The 24799-nt window shown below is 45.5% G+C and overlaps 1 protein-coding gene across 3 annotated transcripts in view; it reads left to right on the plus strand.

Annotated features, from left to right (window-relative positions):
* Positions 1-24799, plus strand: part of FAM184B (family with sequence similarity 184 member B) — a 69052-nt gene that overhangs the window by 33104 nt on the left and 11149 nt on the right. For 2 of the 3 annotated variants that reach the window (XM_081925560.1, XM_081925559.1), the window contains exons 3-12: positions 3310-3445; positions 3753-3889; positions 4918-5118; positions 12653-12763; positions 13960-14061; positions 18688-18800; positions 18924-19056; positions 20656-20868; positions 22045-22198; positions 23906-24006. In XM_081925560.1, coding sequence (XP_081781686.1) covers positions 3310-3445; positions 3753-3889; positions 4918-5118; positions 12653-12763; positions 13960-14061; positions 18688-18800; positions 18924-19056; positions 20656-20868; positions 22045-22198; positions 23906-24006 — 1401 coding nt within the window. The remainder of the gene's footprint in view (positions 1-3309; positions 3446-3752; positions 3890-4917; positions 5119-12652; positions 12764-13959; positions 14062-18687; positions 18801-18923; positions 19057-20655; positions 20869-22044; positions 22199-23905; positions 24007-24799) is intronic. The other variant, XM_081925561.1, reaches the window with a different exon arrangement.

Consider the following 24799-nt stretch of genomic DNA (forward strand, 5'->3'; position numbering starts at 1 on the left):
CCTGTGCAAAACCACAGGGTTATATTCTTCTTGCCCACTTGAATCATATTTTAATGCAGCCTTCCAGCTGCCATCAGCCTCGAGGCATGACACATGCTGGCTGGGGCTGATGGAATGGGAACAGTTTAATGGATTTGTGTCATCTGCTTTAAAAGCCATCTAAGTGGCACTCATCCTTTTATTTTCTTCCTCGCAGGCGCACAACCCAGTTGCCATTGCCATTGACATTTTTCTCGTTTATTACTAATTAATCAACCATATCTTCATCAACAAATGGATTTCAAGGCGGTATTCTTGGGAATTTAAAACCTACAATACAAAAACATAAATTGCACACGTGCTAATTGTGTCTATACATGTGCAGGTTGCTTTAGGCATTTGCGATTTAGCCAAGTGAAGGCTTTGTACTATCAGGGAACACAGCACACACTGCCCCCCCCCCTTGAAAGGTGTGCCGTATGTATTTGTTATTGATTGAATAAATCTTGCAGAGAACTGACTATGCTAGAAATATCTGTCCCAACAGCTAGCTTTCCAATAGTGGAAAATAACACTACACAACTGAAATAACTAGAAACTTCTTATTTTATTCCAACTCACAAGCTAACACGGAGTGTCAAAAGAAAGCAGCCATTCTCCAGAAAAAAATTTGGACAACGCGAACAAAAGGAACATACTTTACACATTTATCATGGAAGCTTCTTTTGATTTCTTATGAAAGCTTATTTTGCTCAGGGCAGAATTCTCAGTTGGCAGAAACTTCTTTCAGTAGCATGAGATTTTGTTCCCCCAGAAATTTACGTAGGATGAAAGGATGAAATGAAAGGGGTGTTTCTTGGGATCATTAATTAATTCTTAAGGCAAAGTTATATAGAGAGGACTGAGACATTTCCACGATTTTCCGGATGTGTTTTCCTTCATGTGAATATGAAGTTGTTAGAGAAAGGTGACTGAAAGGCACATTCTTGTTGCAAATGAATAATTATTATTAATTGCTAAGCTGATGTATTGAGTGGCTAAGAGTGGCAGCTAGAAAACCCCTGATTCAAAACTCATATCTGCTTAAAATTCACTCAATGGCTTTGGCAAGCCATATTACCCTAGCACCTTTCCCTGCAAAATAGGCATAACGATACCAGCCTACCTTGTAAAGATGGTAAGGCTCAGTGGTGTAGCGTGGGTTGTTAGCACCCAGGGCAAGGCAAGTTATTTGCGCCCCCTAACCCATGGATTTTAGCAGGGGGCAGAAAGCTGCAAGTGCGAGCGCCCCCCCCCGATGTTGCGCCCGGTGCGGCCGGCCCCCCCTGCACCCCCCACGCTATGCCACTGGTAAGGCTTGCTGAGAAAATTTCAGGAAACCACCTTGGAGCACTCTAAAGTGCTCTACAGATGCTAAGTGTTCTACTTATCGTATTACTTATCATGATGCTAAAACACAGAGACAGATGATGTTGGTTGTTGATGGCTCCCAAGTGATCAGCTGTGAAGTGGGGACCACCAGAAAGCATTGGGACGGAATCTGTCTGTGCCGGATTTTGCCCTAAACCAAATACCAACTGCAGTGAGGGCTTTTGCCTGGTAAAAGGTAAAGGATGGCACTGTGGTCTATAGCACTGAACCTCTTGGGTTTGCCGATCAGAAGGTCGGCGGTTCGAATCCCTGCGATGGAGTGAGCTCCCGTTGCTCTGTCCCAGCTCCTGCCAACCTAGCAGTTCGAAATCACGCCAGTGCAAGTAGATAAATAGGTACCGCTGTGGTGGGAAGGTAAACGGCATTTCCGCGTGCTCTGGTTTCTGTCACGGTGTTCCATTGTGCCAGAAGCAGATTAGTGATGCTGGCCACATAACCTGGAAAGCTGTCTGTGGCCTGAAAGCGAGATGAGCACCGCAACCCCATAGTCACCTTTGACTGGACTTAACCGTCCAGGGGTCCTTTACCTTTTACCTTTTTTGCCTGGACTGCAGCTATGGAGGAAAGTGTTAAGTTCCCACATTACTCGTGCTGCAATCCCAATAATTATAAGCCACTTTAAAAAGAAGACGAGTACCTGAATGTTAAACGTATTAGCCTTCACATCTAGCTTGACTCTGTCTGCCTGTCTGTGTATCTGCAATACTTCTTTGTAATGTGTGTGAGAGAGGTTGGATGCATCACACTTGTCAGGGCAAAATCCTACAGGACTTGCACAGATCAAGCAAGCACCCACAGGGAAACGCACCATTTAGCTTGTGGAAATTTAGCTGGTTTTGCACACACACACCCCTCCAGACCGTTACTCTTCGGCAGGTGGAGAGGGGTGGGACTGAAGCATTGAAAGGGTGGAGCTTGTGAGCAAATCGCTGCTCTCATCACATAAGCCCTTTTACAATTGATTAGAGTAATAAAGGCAAAGGTAAAGCGAACCCTGAAGGGACACGGGTGGCGCTGTGGTCTAAACCACAGAGCCTAGGGCTTGCCGATCAGAAGGTCAGTGGTTCGAATCCGTGCGATGGGGTGAGCTCCCGTTGCTCGGTCCCTGCTCCTGCCAGTCTAGCAGTTTGAAAAAATCAAAGTGCAAGTAGATAAATAGGTACCACTCCAGCGGGGAAGATAAACGGTGTTTCTGTGTGCTGCTCTAGTTTGCCAGAAGCAGCCTAGTCATGCTGGCCACATGACCTGGAAGCTGTCTGCGGACAAATGCCGGCTCCCTCGGCCTATAAAGTGAGATGAGCGCGCAACCCCAGAGTCGTCCGCGACTGGACCTGTCATGGGTACCTTTAAAGGGACTCCTGACCATTAGGTCCAGTCGTGACCAACTCTGGGGTTGTGGCACTCATCTCACTTTATTGGCGGAGGGAGCCGGCATACAGCTTCCGGGTCATGTGGCCAGCATGACTAAGCCGCTTCTGGCGAACCAGAGCAGCGCACGGAAACACCATTTACCTTCCCGCCGGAATGGTACCTATTTATCTACTTGCATTTTGTGCTTTTGAACTGCTAGGTTGGCAGGAGCAGGGACCAAACAACAGGAGCTCACCCCATTGCGGGGATTTGAACCGCGACCTTCTGATCGGCAAGCCCTAGGCTCTGTGGTTTAACCCACAGCGCCACCTGCATCCCTGATTAGGGTAATAGTTCCTACCAAATCCACCGCCATATTCCAAGACGAGAAATCTTGTGGGCTGCTGCCCTGAACAGAAAGTGCAAATGGTTCATTATCAAGAGGGAAAGTAATACATTGACAACTGGGGTGCTTCCAGATAATGGAAATTATTATTTTTAAAGCAAAAACAGCAGTCTTAAGTTTGTAATTGTGTGGCACATTTACAGGACCTGGAAATTCGGCTCAAGGAGGCTCATCAAACGACTAAGGAGGCAAAAAGTCTCACAAAAGCACTGGAGGAGGAGCTGATTATTGCCAAAGAGAGGCTTCTGTTGCAAGAAAATGAAATACTGCATAAAACAGGTAGGACTTGCTTCCGTGCAGGGAGATGCAGAAGCGGAACATTTATGAACGTGAACTTGGAAATTCCCAGTTCAAATATGACCCCAGCTTTGAATTTTGTATGTAGGTTTGTTATGTATGCTACTGCCCTCCCTGCTTCTGCCCCAACTGCAATATGAGAATAGTAATACTGGCCTCACCTTACAGGTCTCACAGCAAAAGCCCTGTAATGAGCTATGTGAATGCAACACTCTTTTAAATGCATTCATCCTCTTCATCGTGCACATGAAAATCTCAGCACATCACATGGCATTTTTCACATTTACAGAAGCAATGGAAACGGTGCAGAACTCCCAAAGCAAGACCAGGAGCGAAGCGGAGGAACTAAAGAATCAGATCTTACCTCTTCAGCAAGCAGCGTCCACCAAACAGAGCCAAGGCAAGCAGGACTGTAGAGACGTTCAGGTGCATATCCTTCACATCTCTCCTACTTTATGTAGATGAAGTTCTACATGATGATGCAGTTTGATAGTGTTATGTACTGAGCTGAATAGGATCCAAAATGCAGCAATCTGATTGGTCCTAGAACAATAGGATTCAGAATGCAGCAGTCTGATTGGTCCTAGAATGATAGGATCCAGAATGTAGCAGTCTGATTGGTCCACAGAAGCCACCCAATCCAGCTCCAGGTGGAAGCGAATCCGCAACCTGATTGGCCTACAGGAGAATCCCAGAATTAACCAATCACGTGGAGCCCATTGTGTAAATAATGTATATAAAGCAGACATTCTGGGGGAACTTCCATTCCTCCTCACCACTATGAGCTGAATAAAGAGCATGAAATCAACTCTCGACTCTGAGTATATTTCAGACAGACTAAGTTAACTGGAAGCCGTTCCTTCCATTTCCAGGTAAATTGCTAATGGTTCATTGGAGCTGGTCTGCAAAAGGGCCCAACAACCCTTTTTCATACCCAATTCATGACAAGAACGGGCCTTTTCTGCAGTGGCTCCCTGTTTGTGGAATAATAAGAATAAGAATAAGAATTTATTATTTATACCCCGCCCATCTGGTTGGGTTTTCCCAGCCACTCTGGGCGGCTTCCAACAAAATATTAAAATACACTTTAGCTAATGGGGCCTCCTGCTGCTGCTGCGCCACCAGAGCACAATTTCTGTTCTCATCCTGAAGCAAAGTTCTTAACCCGAGGTAATTTTTCTGGGTTAGCGGAGTCCGTAACCTGAAGCGTATGTAACCCAAGGTACCACTGTATTCCAATCTCACCCCAATGTATGCTTTAAAAGAGAATGAAAGACCTCTTGATTTAGTTGTAGTGTCTCTTATTTAATTGCCTGTCTTCAATAGCCTCCCCTATGTTGATAAATGTTTACCTGCATAGCTTGCATTTATATGTGTGCATTTGCTTTATTCCTTGAGTTAACCCTTTTCTCTGTGGTCACTTTAATTGATGTGGCTGCGCTTTGTCACTCCAGGTAACGGAAGGTTTGGAAAAAGACGCCGTTAAGCCGCAGCAGAGGGACGAGTTCCGCAAAGCCAAACACGAGCAAGGCGAGGAGAAGATTCGTTTGAAAGCACAGCTGGTGAAAGGTCTGGAAGACCTTGTGAAGAAGCACAGCCTGGAAATCAAATCAGCCCAAGCCTCCATGGACGCCGAGAGAAAAAAACTGCACAAGGTGGGATTGTTCTATTAATAGTGCGCTGTGATTCATCTGTTCCTTTAAATCTCTTTAGTCATGGTGACATCATTTAAATTGTTCTTCCTAGACAGGGAGCTTTAAATCACAACGAGGGTTTTATTGCTGTGTTTTTCTTTTCTAAAAAAAGGAGCTGAGCTGATGTTTGCCTATGAAATGAAAGCTTTTGCAAAAGAGGAAGGAAGGAAGGTTAGCTTAGCCTTGACAGGATTCTTGTATTCCCGGCATTGCTGTTGCTCGCCCGTGCTTCTCGTCATGACAGTGCAGTGATTAATGTAATCGCTGCCACAACAAACAATGCAGATTGGAAATGTGTGCTCCAAACTAGAGGTTTTAGGGTCCTTGCTTTTTCAAGCCTGGTATGATCCTCCTGGCTTGTTTTTCAAAACAAGAATCCTATCTTGAAGCGAGGAAGTGGCAGCACTGACTTGCCCTTGGATGGGGCAAAGGGTTCTTTAGCTCCTTCCTCTTCAGCATAAGCAGCAAGAGAGGCTTGCCACAGGGCCGGCCCATGCATGGGGCAAGGTGAGGCGACTGCCTCAGGCAGCAGGATCCCCAAGAGCAGAAAATCCCAATGTAGATATTTATTCCCCTCTTGTTCCTGATGTAGATCTTCACTCACTACTTCTTCTATGGAGAAGAGGGGACACCATTTTGTGGTTTGCCTCAGGTGGCAAAATGTCTTGGGCCAGCCCTGGCTTGCCCTAATTCACAGGCCCCCTTCCTGGCTTGAGTGTCCTAAGTGGTCCCAGATAGGTAATAAATGGAGGGGGGACAGGACCTGAATTGAAAGATGATCTGGGTTACTGAATATGCTGTTTATTTGGGGAAATAAGTGAATTTAAGACACGTGGAGGTTATTGGGGGTAATTAAAATGGGAAATTGATGGGGAATGCATGTAATTGATTGGGAGAAAGATCTGCTGGGAAACTAATTGGGGATGATCTGAAGTGGGATGCAAAGTAATTGAAAAATTGGTCTGGAGAGATTTGAATGGGAAATGAGTTGGCTGGTGACATTTAAGTTTTAAATCTATATATGTCTATATTTTGGTGGTGCTGTGGGTTAAACCACAGAGTCTAGGACTTGCCGATCAGAAGGTTGGCGGTTCGAATCCCCGCGATGGGGTGAGCTCCCATTGCTCTGTCCCTGCTCCTGCCCACCTAGCAGTTTGAAAGCACGCAAAGTGCAAGTAGTTAAATAGGTACCGCTCCAGTGGGAAGGTAAACGGCGTTTCCATGTGCTGCTCTGGTTGGCCAGAAGCGGCTTAGTCATGCTGGCCACATGACCCAGAAGCTGTACGCCGGCTCCCTCGGCCAATAAAGCAAGATGAGCGCCGCAACCCCAGAGTCGGCCACGACTGGACCTAATGGTCAGGGGTCCCTTTACCTTACCTATGTCTATATTTTGGCGTACACAAATGTTATGCATATTTCTTTCTGTGGGGCCCACTCCCTGAATCTTTAAATCTGTTATTGTCATCTGCCATGGGGACCAAGCCATAAGAAGAAGTAGAAACTCATGAAGAATTGAATATATTCCCCACCAAAAGTGTCTCCTAGTTCTTGAAAGAGAGATAAGTAACTATCCAACCTTTAGAAGACATATGAAGGCAGCAATTGTATAGGGAGGTTTTTAAGTGTTAATATTTTATATATGTTGGAAGCCGCCCGAGTGCCTGGGGTTAACAAATCATCATCATTATTGAAAATGAAATTAGTCAGAGTGTTGGATGGGCTGTTTTAGTGGTCCCCACAGAGATTTGGCTTGTCAGCTCCCTCTTCTTGGTTCACCAACAGGCAAACCCACTTTATATATCCAGAAGCTTTTCCTACCTAGTAATACTGATGCTGGTGGTGGTTTTGTCGGAGGGGATTTAGAAATCTTGGTCTTACCTGATGTAGAGCTTTCTGTGTTGGAATGGCATTTTTCTTTTCTTTTGTGAGTTCAATACATGTACAATACATAAGTAATAGTGGAAAGTTGTACTGTAGCCCTGGTCTCTCTCTACATATGCCTCTGCAAGATTGTTGTCCAACTGTGCAGAAATCTCTGGCCAACCAGCTGCAAACTGTGATCAAATTGAGCTGATGCCTATATCCATAGTTCATTCCCAGCCAGCCAGGTTGACTTTCTTCCCACTTATTCCAAACTGGTTGCCCTGGTAACTACAACGTTCATGCAGAAATGCTAGGTAGGAGTTTGCAGCGTGCTTTAACTGAAGCCATGGGCTTTCTCCAGCACCCGGTGGCTACAGAAATTAATCACACAGAGGGAAGTGTCAGTCTGGGCAATATTCTGCTTTCACGTGCATTGGAACACGGACTAGCCATTAATCAAAGTCTGCCCTACCACAAGTCCAGCTGTGGATTTGTCTCAAGAATCCATAACGGCTTTCTGCGCCTTACACGCCATAGGGTTTTTGTTGTTTTTTTACAAACTTGTACTGATATTTGGCTTTGGGGGTTTTTCCCTTGGCTGGGTCTTTCTGGCTTCCGCTTGGGGTTTGCTGACTTGTTGTTGTTGTTTAGTCGTGTCCGACTCTTCATGAATCCATGGACCAGAGAACGCCAGGCACTCCTGTCTTCCACTGCCTCCCGCAGTTTGGTCAAACTCATGTTTGTAGCTTCGAAGACACTGTCCAACCGTCTCATTCTCTGTCATCCCCTTCTCCTTGTGCCCTCCATCTATCCCAACATCAGGGTCTTTTCCAGGGAGTCTTCTCTTCTCATGAGGTGGCCAAAGTCTTGGAGCCTCAGCTTCACGACCTGTCCTTCCAGTGAGCACTCAGGGCTGATTTCCTTAAGAATGGATCGGTTTGATCTTCTTGCAGTCCATGGGACTCTCAAGAGTCTCCTCTGCTAACTAGAATAATAGAATTGTAGAGTTGGAATGAACTCTGAGGGTCCAGGCACAGGCAAGCTCAGCCCTCCAGATGTTTTGGGACTACAACTCCCATCATCCCTAGCTAACAGGACCAGTGGTCAGGGATGATGGGAATTGTAGTCCCAAAACATCTGGAGGGCCGAGTTTGCCTATGCCTGATCTAGTCCAACTCCCTGCAATTCAGGAATATGTCCCTTACGGGGATCAAACCTGCAACCTTGGCATTATCCATACCACATTCCGCAACTGAGCTATCTTGTCAACTGATGGGACTACAGTGGTACTCTGCAAGACAAATGCCTCGCAAGACGGAAAGCTCGCTAGACGAAAGAGTTTTCCGTTTTGGAGGTGCTTCGCAAAACGAATTTCCTATGGGCTTGCTTCGCAAGATGAACTCCTGCGGGGTTTTTTTCCTCCCCCCCCCCTTTTTCTAAGCCGCTAAATCGCTTAGCCGCTTAGCCGCTAAGCCGCTAATAGCGCTAATCCGCTAAGCCACTAATGGGCTTGCTTCGCAAGACGAAAAAACCGCTAGACGAAAAGACTCACAGAACGGATTCTTTTCATCTTGCGAGGCACCACTGTATTAGGCAAATGACCTTGGAAATTCAGGTAGGCTGTGTCTCAGCAGCCTAAGATTTTCAGGCAATGGAGCAAATGATCTCTGGGCTGGTTTGCTGTCTACTCCTGCCTGCTCCCTCCATCTAGAGATAGTATAACTTGGGGGTCAGCAACCTTTTTCAGCTGTGGGCCGGTCCACCGTTCCTCAGACCTTATGGGGGGCTGGACTATATTTTGGAGGGGGGGGGAGTACGAATTCCTATGCCCCACAAATAACCCAGAGATGGATGCATTTTAAATCAAAGGACACATTCTACACATGTAAAAACACCAGGTAGGCTCCACAAATAACCCAGAGATGCATTTTAAATAAAAGGACACATTCTACTCATGTAAAAACACCAGGCAGGCTCCACAAATAACCCAGAGATGCATTTTAAATAAAAGGACACATTCTTCTCATGTAAAAACACGTTGATTCCCGGACCGTCCGTAGGCCGGATCGAGAAGGCGATTGGGCTGTATCCGGCCCCCGGGCCTTAGTTTGCCTACCCCTGGTACAGTCATACCACATGTTACGTTTGCTTCATGTTACGTTCTTTCAGGTTACGTCCCGCAGCGACCTGGAAGTACCGGAAAGGGTTACTTCCAGGTTTTGCCACTCACGCATGCACATAAGCGCCAAATCATGCCGCACACCAGTGCAGATACAGCACTTCAGGTTGCACTCTTTTCATGTTGCGAACGGGCCTCCGGAACGGATCCCGTTCGCAACCAGAGGTACCACTGTATAGCTAAATCTTCACCTTTCCTGTTTAAATGTATCAATTCCACTACCAGTCTGATGTTATCTGCAGCTTGTCTTGTCTATATAAACCCTGTTTGGTCATTTTTAATAATAGTTGATTTTGCTCTTTGCAGTCTATTTGCCAATATCGTTGTTAAGATTTTTGTATCAATGTTTATCAAAGAAATTGGGCGATTGTTGGCACATTGTATTAGGTCCTTGCCAGATTTTGGAATAACAGTAATATAAGCCTGGTTAAATAGTGTTGAGCTGATTCCTTCTCCAAAGATCTCATCATCTAACTGATATATTGATCTCCTGTCACTTAGATAATATGTTTTATACGATTCCACTGGAAAGCAGTCTAGCCCAGGTGCTTTACCATTTGCCATATATGAGATTGTTTCCCTAATCTCGGCTTCTGATATTGGAGACATCCTTAGTTGTTTTTGTGTGTTTTCTAGCCCTGGTAGTTTTATGTATAAGAATCTTTGTGTTTTATCCAGGAATGTCAAGAGCAAATTATTTCTAGCTGAATAGGAACCTTTGTTTTTTTAGGGGAAGAAACCCATTTCTTACTTTGAAATGTTGCTTACTGCAGCTATCCTCAGATTAAATCTAAATTTTCTCATCACTTATTCCCTTTGCGGGTGTTATGGCTCTCCTTTTTATTGCTTCTGCTCAGTACGTCTTAGAGCCTTGCTTGGTTGCTCTGAATCATCTTAAACTGCTCTGCTTTGAAATTTATTGGTCTCCACTAGGGACGAAGCCCTTGTCATCGGCACTCCCCACTTCCCTCCCCAATTCATAGTCTTTCAAGATCAGGCTGAAATATTGTATTCCGTCAGCAAGTTGGTTCAAGCAGGAAGAGTAAGTTCACTAGTATGCTAAATAGGGATATCCTAAAGCAATTCATACAAGATGAACATTCAGCCCTTTCCACTGTAAATGAGCTCTCAGCTTTTGCAGCTTCCCAAAGGACTCTGTGAGCTAGGCATTCAGCTCAGGGCTCAGAAGTTTAAATAACTGATTTGTGTGGTAGCATGGTACTTGTTTGGGACGCGGGTGGTGCTGTGGGTTAAACCACAGAGCCTAGGACTTGCTGATCAGAAGGTTGGCGGTTCGAATCCCCGCAACAGGGTGAGCTCCCGTTGCTCGGTCCCAGCTCCTGCCAACCTAGCAGTTCGAAAGCACGTCAAAGTGCAAGTAGATAAATAGGTACCACTCCGGCAGGAAGGTAAACGGTGTTTCTGTGCGCTGCTCTGGTTTGCCAGAAGCGGTTTAGTCATGCTGGCCACATGACCCGGAAGCTGTACGCCGGCTCCCTTGGCCAATAAAGCGAGATGAGCGCCGCAACTCCAGAGTCGGTCACGACTGGACCTAATGGTCAGGGGTCCCTTTACCTTTACCTTTATGATACTTGTTGGCTTTGGGTATTATACACATCTTAGCAGTATGTCCAGAAAATCGGAGGGGTAGGACAAGCATTGAGCGTCACATGGGGGCATGTGTGCCTGCCTCTCTAGCACTTCACACACCCCGTGCTCAGCTCTGCTCAGCTCAGTTCAGTGGAACCTTATGCAGGAGAACTTCCCATCAACTCTTGAATGACTGGGTGATGATGATGATTAATAATAATAATAGTTTCCCCAGCTACCCTGGGCGGCTCCCAACAGAATATTACAAACACAATAAACTATCAAACATTAAAAACTTCCCTAAACAGGGCTGCCTTCAGATGTCCTCTAAAAGTCAGATAGTTGTTTATTTCCTTGACATCTGATGGGAGGGCGTTCCACGGGGCGGGCGCCACCACCGAGAAGGCCCTGTAACTTCACTTCTCTCGGGGAGGGAACCGCCAGAAGGCCCTCGGAGCTGGACCTCAGTGTCCAGGCTGAACGATGGGGCTGGAGACGCTCCTTCAGGTATACTGGGCAAGTGAGAACTGCAGTTTTTTGTGTCACACTGGGAAAGTGCGAAGAACTCTCCCAGATAGAAGAATAAAGGAATTGACTTCCAAACCAGAAGGTGGCCTGGTTTTTAGCCAGTCTTGAACCTTGAGTTTTCTTTTTCTACAGATCAAATGCTATGGCATGGGCACTGCTACAGAACATACCAGTCTGACCTGTTAAAAGTACAGGCTTCTATTTGAAGTTGCAACTTGGCAAGCCTAATTATACTCATCTATGTATGAATGGTTTTACTCAGGGCGGATGGGAGCTCAATGATTCAGAGAAAACAGTTCTGGTGCATTTCTCATTTTCTTCTTTTTGATGACTTGTCTAGACAAATCTATAGGGGCGCGGGTGGCGCTGTGGGTTAAACCACAGAGCCTAGGACTTGCCAATCAGAGGTTCGGCGGTTCAAATCCCCACGACGGGGTGAGCTCCCGTTGCTTGGTCCCTGTTCCTGCCCACCTAGCAGTTCGAAAGCATGTCAAAGTGCAAGTAGATAAATAGGTAACACTCCAGCGGGAAGGTAAATGGCATTTCTGTGCACTGCTCTGGTTCGCCAGAAGCGGCTTAGTCATGCTGGCCACATGACCCAGAAGCTGTATGCCGGCTCCCTCGGCCAATAAAGTGAGATGAGCGCCGCAACCCCAGAGTCGGCCACGACTGGACCTAATGGTCAGGGGTCCCTTTACCTTTTACTAGACAAATCTAAATCTTATGCATGTTTACTCAGATGTAAGTCCCAGCAAGTTCAGTGGGGTTTGCTCCCTAATAAGAGGGATTGCAATCTTATTAAATGCAACACTATGAAATGCTGTAGAATGTGAAAGTGGGAGTGTACTAATATCCTTAGGTTGAGAAATTTGTTCCCAAGAATGCAGCTGCTCCTAAACTGCACCTGGCCTAGCCTTCCCCCAAACCTGTCAGTTTTTACCGCAGCAGCAGCTGATTTTATTTAATTTATTCAAGGTTATTTCTTAGCATTGAGAAGTCATGGTATAGCATCATTCCCCGGGGCATTCTTGGAGTGGTAGGTGGCAGCCACACACAAAAAATCTAAAAATATAGCCACCCCTCCAAAGTCCCTTAATGCACACACACCTTTGAGAAGACGGAGTGTTCTTGCGAAGATGGGGATATTTCAGATACTTTTAATGGTCTCCCACATGCCAGATTTGAGAAATGAGAAAAGTGTTATTCGTTCCTTTGGGTTCGGTGTATCTGTTTTGAGTGTGTGTTTTACATGTTAAATATTTCTCCCTGTGCCTCTACGCATTGTTTTGCTGTATATTGCTCAAATATGACAATCGCTTGATTTTTCAATTTTAGGAGGTTCAGATACAGATAGAGGAATTAAAAAAGAAATACGAGAATGAGATAAGACAGCTGCAAAATGAAAAAGAAGCAATAAATGGAAAGCTGGAAGACTGTTCTCTGGAGGTGTGTAAAGCATAAATCCATCTGTGATCATGCAAGCCATTTTAGTTTTTCTTCCTACCTGGGATTCATAAGCTTCAACTTATTCTTCAAGAAGGACTTCACAGGACTATAGCCTGAAACTATAGCCTGAAAAACATGACTACGCTGATCATCATTTAAATAGGGTCCTCATTGATAGAATGACTAGGTTCTGTAATAGTACCAGCAACTCTGTGCAGTATATGATCCAGAGAATAATGGTTTGCTCTCTCCAAGGCATCATCTGCCCAGTATATTTTAAAACTTTATGGCTGGGAGGTTTTATTTCTTGCTATTAAAATGATCAGAGGTACAAAAATCTGACCGTTTATCTCCCATGAAGGTTGGAGAACAATCCAGGCAAATGAACTGCATTTGTCACCAATTCTCAGCCAATCATACGTGAATTCCATGCAAAAATCAAATTTTATATTGTTTTTTGCTTGTGGCAACCAAGCCTTGACATAAACAGAGCGTGCATCAGGGAGAGGATAGGGAGGAGATAAGGGGAGATTCTCCCATGGTTTATTGACTGGGCAACAAAGGGACAGGAGGGTATGCTTTTACTAGCCCAAATTTTGGCATCACACCTAATGTGTATGTTCATTATTTCAGGCTGCAGTCCTATTTAGCTGGCAGTAAGCCCCATTAAAAGGGACGTGGGTGGCGCTGCGGGTTAAACCACAGAGCCTAGGACTTGCCGATCAGAAGGTCGGCGGTTCGAATCCCCGCGATGAGGTGAGTTCCCATTGCTCTGTAGTAGATAAATAGGTACCGCTCCGGCGGGAAGGTAAACGGCGTTTCTGCGTGCTTCTCTGGTTCACCAGAAGTGGCTTAGTCATGCTGGCCACACGACCCGGAAGCTGTACGTTGGCTCCCTCAGCCAATAAAGCGAGATGAGTGCCGCATCCCCAGAGTCGGCCACAACTGGACCTAATGGTCAGGGGCCCCTTTACCTTTACTTCTTAAGCCCCATTAAAATCAGTGGGCATTACTTCTGAGTAGATATGGTTAGGATTCCACTATAAAAAGCATCCTCTCTTGAAGGCTTGCCCTGCTCATAATGAGAGGTGAACTGGGCCTCATCTGGAACAATTAGGATTATATCAGATAAGCAGATGTTGCATCAGTGTATGTTCCCCATGTTATGTGCCTTTTTTTTTATCTTGCTCATTTAGGTTTTAAGGCTAGAGAATTTCATCAGGCAAAACCGAGACATCCCCAAATATGCAGAATTTCTTAAATCTAATGCCAGAAAAACTCATGAGCGGCAACAGGAGGTAAGGGGTGGACATTTGTTGGTCATTAAAGGGCCAAGCCGGCTTTTTCTGACTTCATATTGTAACCTAAATTGCTTCCATACTAGTGCCTGTTAGCATTTCCACAGTATTGCTTTCTGTAATTAATAGGAATCAGAATGGAGGTTCCACACAGCACGAATTTGGCAATACACTATCCTGCAGTGCTCTTACAATGGCAAAGATTCTCGCATAATCGTCACTCACACATTAATTCTATAAGGTCTATGGTAACTTCAATTACAAGTTTATTGTTTGCCAGTTCAACCTGTTTTTTCCTGCATTCCTGTTGATTCCAACAAGGGGATTATTGTCACCTGAGTACCCTCTTGGGGTAATTAAATGTCAGCTTCTGTTTCCTTTTGCAAGGGAGGGAGAAGCTGTAATTAATGGCTTCTCTTGTTGTGTGAGTGAAATAACACTGCTTTGCTATTCAGAAAGCAAAGGGAGATAGGTAGTTTCAGTCTGGTTGAATCGTACTTATCACCACCATTGCATTTATCAGCACCATTTCATTGCCAGGTTGGAACTTGGGAGTTTTGCTTTATCAATAAGAAACTGCTAAATAAGGCTTTGCACCTATTGTCAGGAGTTCAGCCTACACTCAAGTAGGACCCTGGCAGAGACACATGCCCGACTGGCATGTTCCCTCCCTCCTGGTCGATCGTTCAGGATCTGTCCTTCCAATGAGCACTCAGGGCTGATTTCCTTAAAAATAGATAGGTTTGATCTTCTTGCAGTCCATGGGACTCTCAAGAGTCTCCTCCAGCACCATAATTCAAAAGCATCAATTCTTCGGCGATCAGCCTTCTTTATGGTCCAGCTCTCACTTCCATACATCACTACTGGGAAAACCATAGCTTTAACTATACAGACCTTTGTTGGCAAGGTGATGTATCTGCTTTTTAAGCAGAGACCTCTGGTCAAACAGGCTTTGCAAGTTTTTGAAACCATATAAAAACCTGCAAAGCCAATTTACCAGAGACAAAATTGAAATGAGTAAATGCACCACAAGCAGCTATTTCTCTAACACTGCCTGCCTCCAGGCTTAGCTGAGCTTGCTCAGTTAATTTGTACCCAGCTAATTTGATCTTTCTGTTGGCATTCAGAGTATTTTCAATCATTGATTCCTCCCCTGGTACCTTCTTAACCTACAAAAGCACAACTGGAGTTCAGATGCTCAGTATTCTCTATAAATGTTTTATTTGCATGATCTGAGATGAAAGCCTTTTTCCCTTTAAACGAGGGAAATGCGAACTGTTAATCCCTAACATTTTGCTTTAAAGTTATTCTGTGCAACTTCCGCTCACTTCATTATCAGAGCTCAGGAGGAGGAGAGACACCCAGGGGGTGCATTAACATTTATGTGCTTCACACCTACACACACAGAGGAGGGTAACAACTATCAGCAGCTTTCTAGGCTAATTTTGAAAGGAAATAAGCCCCCCTGCCTCTCTGGATTTGTTTGTTTTTCTCTTGCGTGATCAGAATTGGGACTGCCAGTGAAAAGGAAATACCATCTTTCCTTTTATTGATTTGTTCCATTGCTTTATTTATACATGCAGCTTATTTCTATATCGCCTTTTGCACAGTGGCTCCAAACAGGGGAAGAAGAAAAAAATGCCGGGCAGGGATCGTGCTGTGGGTTAAACCACGGAGCCTAGGACTTGCTGATCAGAAGGTTGGCGGTTTGAATCCCCGCGACGGGGTGAGCTCCCGTTGCTCGGTCCCTGCTCCTGCCAACCTAGCAGTTCAAAAGCACGAAGTGCAAGTAGATAAATAGGTACCACTCCGGCGGGAAGGTAAACGGCATTTCCGTGTGCTGCTCTGGTTCGTCAGAAGCAGCTTAGTCATGCTGGCCACATGACCCGGAAGCTGTACACCGGCTCCCTCAGCCAATGAAGCGAGATGAGTGCCACAACCCCAGAGTCGGCCACAACTGGACCTAATGGTCAGGGGTCCCTTTACCTTTAGTTGATCCCAAGTTGACTAGGGCTTTAAATGCTGAACCCAGAAACCTGAACTGTCCATGGTAGCATATTGTCAGCCAATGCAGCTCCCACAGCTGAGGTGTTCTCTGGTGTCGGTGGGGTGCCCTGGTCAAGATCCTGGTTGCTGCATTTGGCTGCAGCTGCCAGATTAAGCCCAAGAGAAGCTCCACTTTGCAGAACTCCAGTCACTGTCTTAGCAACTGAAAGTTGGTCGGAGGCACTTCCAGCCCACCTCAGTCAACAGTGATAGATCCAGGAGTACCCTCAGACTACTGGAGATGTCCAAATGAGCATGTTTTATTGGTGTATTAAATTATATTTTATGGATATTTACGGACTGGTTTTATTGCTGTAAGCCTCCTCCTTGTATTTTATGAAACAGCAGGTTATAGGTTTTCAAATAAATAAATAAATCACAGTGGCTTGGATAACCTTGCTTAGTCTGGGAAATTTAGCCAAGACCAATAGTAATATGCTTGCTATGGATGTCTGGCAACAATCTCACTGCTGTTGCAATTATAATATTTATGAACAAGTGAATAAAAGTTTTATGGTGATAGCATACCAATATAGAATGTCATGGTTGCCCAGAGAAGTTTAAAGACAAGGAAAAGTTTCTCGCTGTCCTTTTTTATTTCAAACTTTACAGGGAGAGGCTATAGAACCTAGCCTCTGGGATAGTGGCGTTGTCCTGAGTGAATCTCCACCCCTCTTATCTCCCACTTCCTCATTTGTCATCGTCATCTCCTCTACGGGTGCTGCTAAGTGCCCTCTGTCATTGAGCTCTTTACTTTTAAGGCTCGCCGGGTTCTGGGAGATGGTGGGTCTGGGGTGCTTTCTAGCGACAACATGTCAGCCAGCTGCAGTTCCGGCTCTGCCTGCTCCTCCTCTCCCATTGTTTCCCAACTTTCCCTTTTATCTGCCTCTGAGCTGTGACCACCCGCAAACCACTGTTGTAAATCTATATGAAATATACCCAGAGTCAAGAGTGGATTTCATGCTCTTTATTCAGCTCATAGTGGTGAGGAGGAATGGAAGTTCCCCCAGAATGTCTGCTTTATTTGCTTTATTTACATTATTTACGCAATGGGCCCCATGTGATTGGCTAATTCCTGGATTCTCCTGTAGGCTAATCGGGTTGCGGATTCACTTCCACCTGGAGCTGCATTGGGTGGCAACTGTGGACCAATCAGACTGTTGCATTCTGAATCCTATTGTTCTAGGACCAATCAGACTGCTGCATTCTGAATCCTATTGTTCTAGGACCAATCAGACTGCTGCATTCTGAATCTTATTGTTCTAGGACCAATCAGACTGTTGCATTCTGAATCCTATTGTTCTAGGACCAATCAGACTGCTGCATTCTGAATCCTATTCAACTCAGTACATAACACTATACTGTCTTCCTCTCCTTCTCCCCACCCCCACCCAAAGGGTCAGAATGGAGAGGCAGTCTCCACCACTCCTCCTCCTCTGCCCAGCTCCTGACATCAACTTACTTAGGGGCATCAAAATTGAGTGTGGTCCTATGATGTCTGTACTCGATAAAGATGGGTCCGTGGTCTGAAAAGGGTATGTCAACAGATGGCTGCCTGAAATTTGCTCAGTTGGGTTGGATAGCTTCCCTGAGCTTACAGGTTAACTTGACGGTACATGCCCCAAAGCCTTAAGAAGCAGGTCTCTGGGGCTTCCCATTCTGTTTCCTGTGATAAGTGATTTAGTATCCTGGGCATGGATACCATAGTAAAAGCAGGGCTTTTCAAAGCTGGAACTTACTGGAACTCAGTTCTGACACTTCTCAGGTGGGCATCATTGCCATTATAAGAGAACAAGGGAAGCATTCGTGGTGAGTTCTGGCACCTCTTTTTCTAGAAAAATAGCACTGAGTGAAAGTATCCGTGAGTCTCTCCAGCCCAACAAAAATGAAAATTGTTTTCAACAAAACGGTTGAAATTGGATGGCTAATGTTGGCTCAGATGACTTACGTGTTTAGTTTGTGTTCATGATTCCCCTACTCCTTTCCAGTGTAATTTTAAGCTAAATATTTGGCTATGTTCCTGACTAAATTAAGGAAACTGCATTTGACTCTGTCAGCCCATGTATGTCTGACAAGTCAGGTGGTTGCTGTCATTTTTATTCTGGTCTGTGGGGTGTCAGCAAGACATAGCTGTTCCACCAGGCCTTTGGCCAAGGCACAGTCTGACCCCCTCCTTTGGTAATCCTCACAGAACTCTGGCCCAATGGTTGCCATTAATTTGATTTTGAATTGATTTTAAAATGAATTGATTTTAGAATGCTGTGCTACTTTTATTGTTGTTAGCCGCTCTGAGCCCAGCTTTGGCTGGGGAGGGCAGGATATAAATAAATTATTATTATTATTATTATTATTATTATTATTATTAACTGGCTACACTGCCTTTGAAACGTCAACCTAGTACTTTGAGAATATTCCCCCTCCCCACATACGTTCTGAGAGGGGAAATGGTAATGGGGGGAGGGTGTGTAGTAATGAGAGGGGGAACAATTTATTTCACTCTATTTGAAAAACTTGGGAGAGAAGGCTTAGTATGAATGATAACATCCTAACTGAAGCTTTATCTTGGCATTTATTGTTTAGTCGCAGGACGCATTTGTAAAACAGAAAGACATCGCCAAACAGCATAAAGAGAGAGCAAAAGGCAGAGAACAGCCAGCAGCTCCTTCTGGTGCCAAAAATGAAGAAAAGCCAAGGTATTTTTTTTTGGGGGGGCAGCCCTAATCCACCCTAAAGACTGTAGATTTCAAGTCTGGTAATTATTGTGTCGGAAGATACTGGTATTCATTTCTTAATGCAACAAATACTCTTTCTTCAAGGCTGGACTCTGGAGGTGCACCAAAAAAAAGAGAAGTCAGGTATACCGTCGCCAGTTTCCAGAAGGAGAAGGCCAAAGAAATACAAGCTTTGCAAGAGGAATGGTACTACCAAAAGACAGAATTGCAAGCTCAAGTACAGTGGCGAATTCTGTATTGCTCTTTCATGACAAATGCATTCCTTTGAACAGCAGGCCAGCTACATATGTAAAACTCAGCCCAGTGCATATAGAAATGACAGTAAACCTCAGCCATGGGACCGAAAGCCCTGTGCCTTCAGCCGCGCTATAATTGTGTCGCACATAGAAGTCTGCCTCTACAAGTTAAAGAAAGACCCTTGTCAGATCTGAGATCAGCTGCAAATGATGACTCATCAGCTTTCAGCTGAACTTACATCTAGAGCTTTTGCGAGGACAAAAATGGAATAAGATCTAATACATTGCCCCAAGCTCCTTGTAGAATAGGCAGGATCCATGGAGCATAAGAACGTGGCAAGCAGCTCTCCATTTTGGCTACGGGGGGATGCTCCAAGCAGAGATCTCTTTTGCTCATGGAGAGAAAATTTCGTTGCTATGTGGAGAGCTGAACACAGTTGGGAAAAGGGATGTGTTTTATTGGAGTTCAGAAAGTTTGAAAACACATAGGCATAAGAATGGAGAATTTAGATGCTATAAATAAAACTTAGCTGGCTTTCATCAGAATACTTCATTGAGAGCATAGGAATGACAGTTAAAAACCATTATTTCTTAAAACTGCTTTTTGACCCAGACATCAACTGGGGCAACAGGCTATGCACTCCCAGTGACCAACAATAATTTCTTCCAAGCAGCTAGTTTTCACTGGCCTGAAGGTTATGTTGAATTAAAGTCATGTAAGTCATGTAACGGGTGGCACTGTGGTCTAAACCACAGAGCCTAGGGCTTGCCAATCAAAAGGTTAGCAGTTTGAATCCCCACGACGGGGTGAGCTCCAGTTGCTTGGTCCCAGCTCCTGCCAACCTAGCAGTTCAAAGGCACGTAAAAGTGTAAGGAGATAAATAGGTACCACTCCAGCGAGAAGGTAAATGGCATTTCCGTGCGCTGCTCTAGTTCGCCAGAAGCGGCTTAGTCATGCTGGCCACATGACCCGGAAGCTGTCTGCGGACAAACATCGGCTCCCTCGGCCAGTAAAGCGAGATGAGTGCCACAACCCCAGAGTCGTCTGCAACTGGACTTAATGCTCAGGGGTCCCATTACCTAAGCAAAAACCCAATTTTATCCGTAAAACAACATGCTGATATTAAACACAGGCCCATGTACAACAGGTCTCTTGTTGGGTTCCTCAGCCTATGGAGCCAGGTTGTCCATGGCAAACTTTGTGAGTGCTGGCATGTTTTGGAGGGATGGGTTCCAGCGAGATCTTGCGAGGTTTCGGAAGGGCTGCGCTGCTCTGGTTCACCAGAAGCGGCTTAGTCATGCTGGCCACATGACCTGGAAGCTGTACGCCGGCTCCCTCGGCCAATAAAGCAAGATGAGTGCCGTAACCCCAGAGTCGGCAACGACTGGACCTAATGGTCAGGGGTTCCTTTACCTTTTAAGATTGGTAGAAGCAAGTAAGTCTAGTTTACCTGAGAATACATTTTCAAAGAATAATAAAGGATATTTTCTTTTGAAAAAGTTGTTCTCTGAATGGGCTTGTGATGGGAGGTAACTGCTGTGGTTAATGACTGTGTCTTGCTGGATTCTAATATTTGAAGGTTGTGCAGCTGAAGGAAGCTTTAGAACAGCAAGCCAATGCTTTCAGGGAAGCCCTCGAAGAACAGGAGCTACTGTCCAGCAAGGAAAGAGAAAAGCTTCTGCAAGATCTTCAGGACACCATTAAGCAAAGCCAAGATATTAAAGTGCAGCTGGAGGTGTCTCACCAAAGAGCCATAAATCTCCTGGAGAAAAGCAAAAATCAAGAACTTGAGGTTAGATTTGTACTGGCAGTGCTGATTTACCGTATTTTTTGCTCCATAAGAGGCACCTAGTTTTTAGAAGGGAAATGCAAGAAAAAAAATATTCTTTAAAGGGAGCACTGAGCAGAGCCTGTATGCATCCCAGGCTCTGCTCATCGCTCCCTTTCACGAGCCGCATGGAGCGTGTGTGTAGCTCTTGGGGGCTTTTCCCCAAGGAGGGAGAATGGCAGCCTGTCACTGATGGGCTGCCCTTCTCCCTCCTCGGGGAAAAGCCCCCAAGAGCCATACACGCACTCCGCGCGGCTCTTTAAAGGGCGTGCGGTTCTTGGGGGCTTTTCCAGGAGGTGGGGGAAGGGACAGAGAGGCTAAGCCAGAATCTAGAACAGCAAAAGGGAGCGCTGCGCAGCGACCCCTCTCGCTTTTCTGGCTTCTGGGATAGCCGCGCAGCCTGCATTCACTCCATAAGACGCACACACATTTCCCCTTACTTTTTAGGAGGGAAAAAGTGTGTCTTATAGAGTGAAAAATACGGTATTTTCCTTTATTCTGAGCCTTAACCATTTGAGGATCAAAGTCACAGCAGATAAATGTTCCCCCAGCTTCTGGGCATGGCAGTTGTGTTCTTGAATAGAGATGGACATGAAAGCAAGTGACAAACAAAAGAATTTGGCTCTGAGAGATTTGGATGGTTTACAGTGTATTCCTTTACTTGTCTACTCTCAATGCTGTGGAAATCACTGGGGCTTGCTCTTAAGTAAATGGATGGAGGATTGCTGCCTTATTGTTCTTTCCTGGTTTCTCCAGACCAATCTCCTCCTAACTAACCAGTGCAAGAGAAGGCTAGTGCAGACATGGTTGGGTCTGATCTTAACCACTGTTAAAAGGCTGAGAGGTCTGTGGAGCAAATCCTCTCTCAGCAACTCAGGATTGAATCAATGGCGTCAAATCAAATCCATCTGACTCTCTCCAAATCAAGGGCTGTAAGACTATTAATCTGAAAACAGAAATCCACAACCGTTAAAGAAGAGTAAACTAGAACAGACTTGGGTTATTTGGGTAAACTTGAGAACCAAAAGGATTGAGCCAACAGAGTTCGAATTTAAACATTCTATCGCTAAAACTCCATGATCAGTCAACACTCCCACTTACAACAGGAGTTTAAAGGCTTGAATTTTTCCTTGTTTGCAGGAAGCAGAGGAGTCCTGGAAGCAGAAATATAACGACGGCTTCAATATCCAACAGCAGTCACACAGCCTGGAAATGGAGGCATTGGAAGAGAAGGCGAGAGAAGAGTTGGAGAGCAAACTCGAGAGGATACAAAAGCCACAGTCACTGCTGATAGGTACAACATTAAAGAAGTCACTTTAGTAATGACTAGGGCACTTGACAATTAGTCACTCGATTGTTTCCCTTGGGTTGTATTCAACTAAGTTTTACTCAGAGTAGACCCACTGAAATTAATGGACTAATGAAACCTGCCCATGATGGTACCTGATCCGTGGAAAGCTGCCACTTCCACCTATTGCCATGTGGAAGGTTTGGCTCTCTGCCATGCTAGGAAGCATCCATTTCCCCACTTCTTCTTCTTCTTCTTAACACATAACAGTTGCCAAAGTTTCCATGTGGAACTTGTTGGAAGTGGCTGCTTACTATGGATCAAGTAGCACCTTGGGCAAGTTTTACACACAATATGTTCAAGTGCTTGTGAGAATAGGCCCCAGAACGATTCTCTGATAAAGCTGCTGTTGTTGTTTTAAATGCCAATTGTCTGTGAATAATAACTTCAACTAGGCAAGTCAATAAATCGTCGGAATTGGAGGTTTTTTCCTGTTACAAAATCTTCTGTTCATGCAGAAAAGCCCTCTTCTCCATTTCAGCCACCTTTCGGGGCCACGTGAACAAGAATGCAAATGCGTTGCCTCCTTTTGCAAGTGGCAACCACCAGTTTTCAGGAGCGGGTTTGCAGTGTGATGTGCGGCAGGCGGGTTATCTCCCTGTTGGCAAGAGAGGGAGGGATGACAATTGTACAGCAAACAAGTAGCCTCAAGGAAGCCCAGTGACTTTGGAGAAAAGGCTTATCCTCTAAAGGGCAGCTGTTGTTTAGTAGAATTACCTCCCCCCCAATAATAATAATAATTGGTGCAGCCCTAATATACCGTATTTTTGGCTCCATAAGAAGCACTTTTTCCCTCCTGAAAAGTAAGGGGAAATGTGTGTGCATCTTATGGAGCGAATGCAGGCGGGAGGCTCTGCTCAGCGCTCCCTTTCAAGAGCCGCGTGGAGCGTGTGTGTGGCTCTTGGGGGCTTTTCCCCGAGGAAGGAGAAGGGCAGCCTGTCAGTCCCTTCTCCCACCTTGCGGAAAACCCCCAAGAGCTGCACACACACTCCGCACGGCTCTTTAAAGGGAGCGCTGAGCAGAGCCTCCTGCCTGCATTCGCATCTGGGATGCATACAGGCTCTGCTCACCACTCCCTTGTAAGGGCACCCTTCCGTCCCTCATCCCGCTTTGCTGGGAAGCCCGCAGAAGAGGCTCTACGCAGCTATCGCTCTTGTTCTGCTGGCTTCAGCGAGAGCTGCGCACCTTGCTCTGCTGGCTTCTCAGTGAAGCGGGAGGAGGGACGGAAGGGTTTAAAGCAAGAAAAGCTCTGCGCAGAATATATATTTTTCTTGCTCTAAAAACTAGGTGCGTCTTATGGAGCGAAAAATACAGTAATTGTCCTGATGCAGAAAGAGAGATCTATGTGCAGAAACAAGCTTCACTCAGCCAGCATCGATACAGAGGTGTGTTTGGATGCACATATCCGCCTGGGTTCACTAAACTGCGCCACGTGTTGCTGCATTGCAGGGAGTTAGACTAGATGATCCTTGGGATTCCTTCCAACTCTCCAATTCTATGATTCTATGTACACATGCACATGTGTACATAACATTGTTCTCTGCTCCTTTGGTGTCCATTTAGCACTTACTAGGATACTAGTACCTAAAAGCTTCTCCCTGTTTCAGAAGAGCTTTCCTGCATTTTTTTTCACATGTTTGCGTTTGTTTCTAGAATCTCTGAGAAGGGAGCTGTCTGAGCAACAGATAAAGAATAAAGAAAAGGAAGGTCTCCAAGAGGAACTGAAGGCTATGATGACTGTGAAGAGGCAGCAGGTAAACTTCTTATTTCTCTACTATCAGTGGCGTAGCGTGGGTTGTCAGCACCCGGGGCAAGGCAAGTAATTTGTGCCCCCTAACCCGTGGATTTGCGTCCCCTAACCCGTGGATTTGCGCCCCTTAACCCGTGGATTTGCGCCCCTTAACCCGTGGATTTGCGCCCCCTAACCCGTGGATTTGCGCCCCTTAACCCGTGGATTTGCGCCCCCTAACCCATGGATTTGCGCCCCTTAACCCGTGGATTTGCGCCCCCTAACCCGTGGATTTGCGCCCCCTAACCCGTGGATTTGCGCCCCTTAACCCGTGGATTTGCGCCCCTTAACCCGTGGATTTGCACCCCTTAACCCGTGGATTTGCGCCCCTTAACCCGTGGATTTGCGCCCCCTAACCCTAACCCTCAGATGTTGCACCCGGTGCGGCCGGCCCCCCCTGCACCCCCCACGCTACGCCACTGTCTACTATTGACCAGATGCCACAAATAATCTACTCTTGATCAGTTGCAACAAATCCTGATTAAGATTTTAAATGGCTTCTACTGTTTGTTTGTTTTTGGTACAGAGTTCTCAGTTCAAAAGCCCACCAGTGTACTTTATATTTACTGTGTATTAGAATAAGCTTGCCGCTGTTGACAGTACTTTGGGATTGTTTCCACATGCACTTGTGTTAAAACAATCAGCAGAATTCTCTAGCCTTTATTCATTCAGCCTTTATTGGCATAGTTTGAGACAATAAAATCATAAAAAACCATCCATAAAAACCACTGGTAATCCAGATATATTATAGCCTGTAT

Source organism: Podarcis melisellensis (assembly GCF_964234715.1).
Source record: "Podarcis melisellensis genome assembly, chromosome: 9".
Classification (NCBI taxonomy): Eukaryota; Metazoa; Chordata; class Lepidosauria; order Squamata; family Lacertidae; genus Podarcis; species Podarcis melisellensis.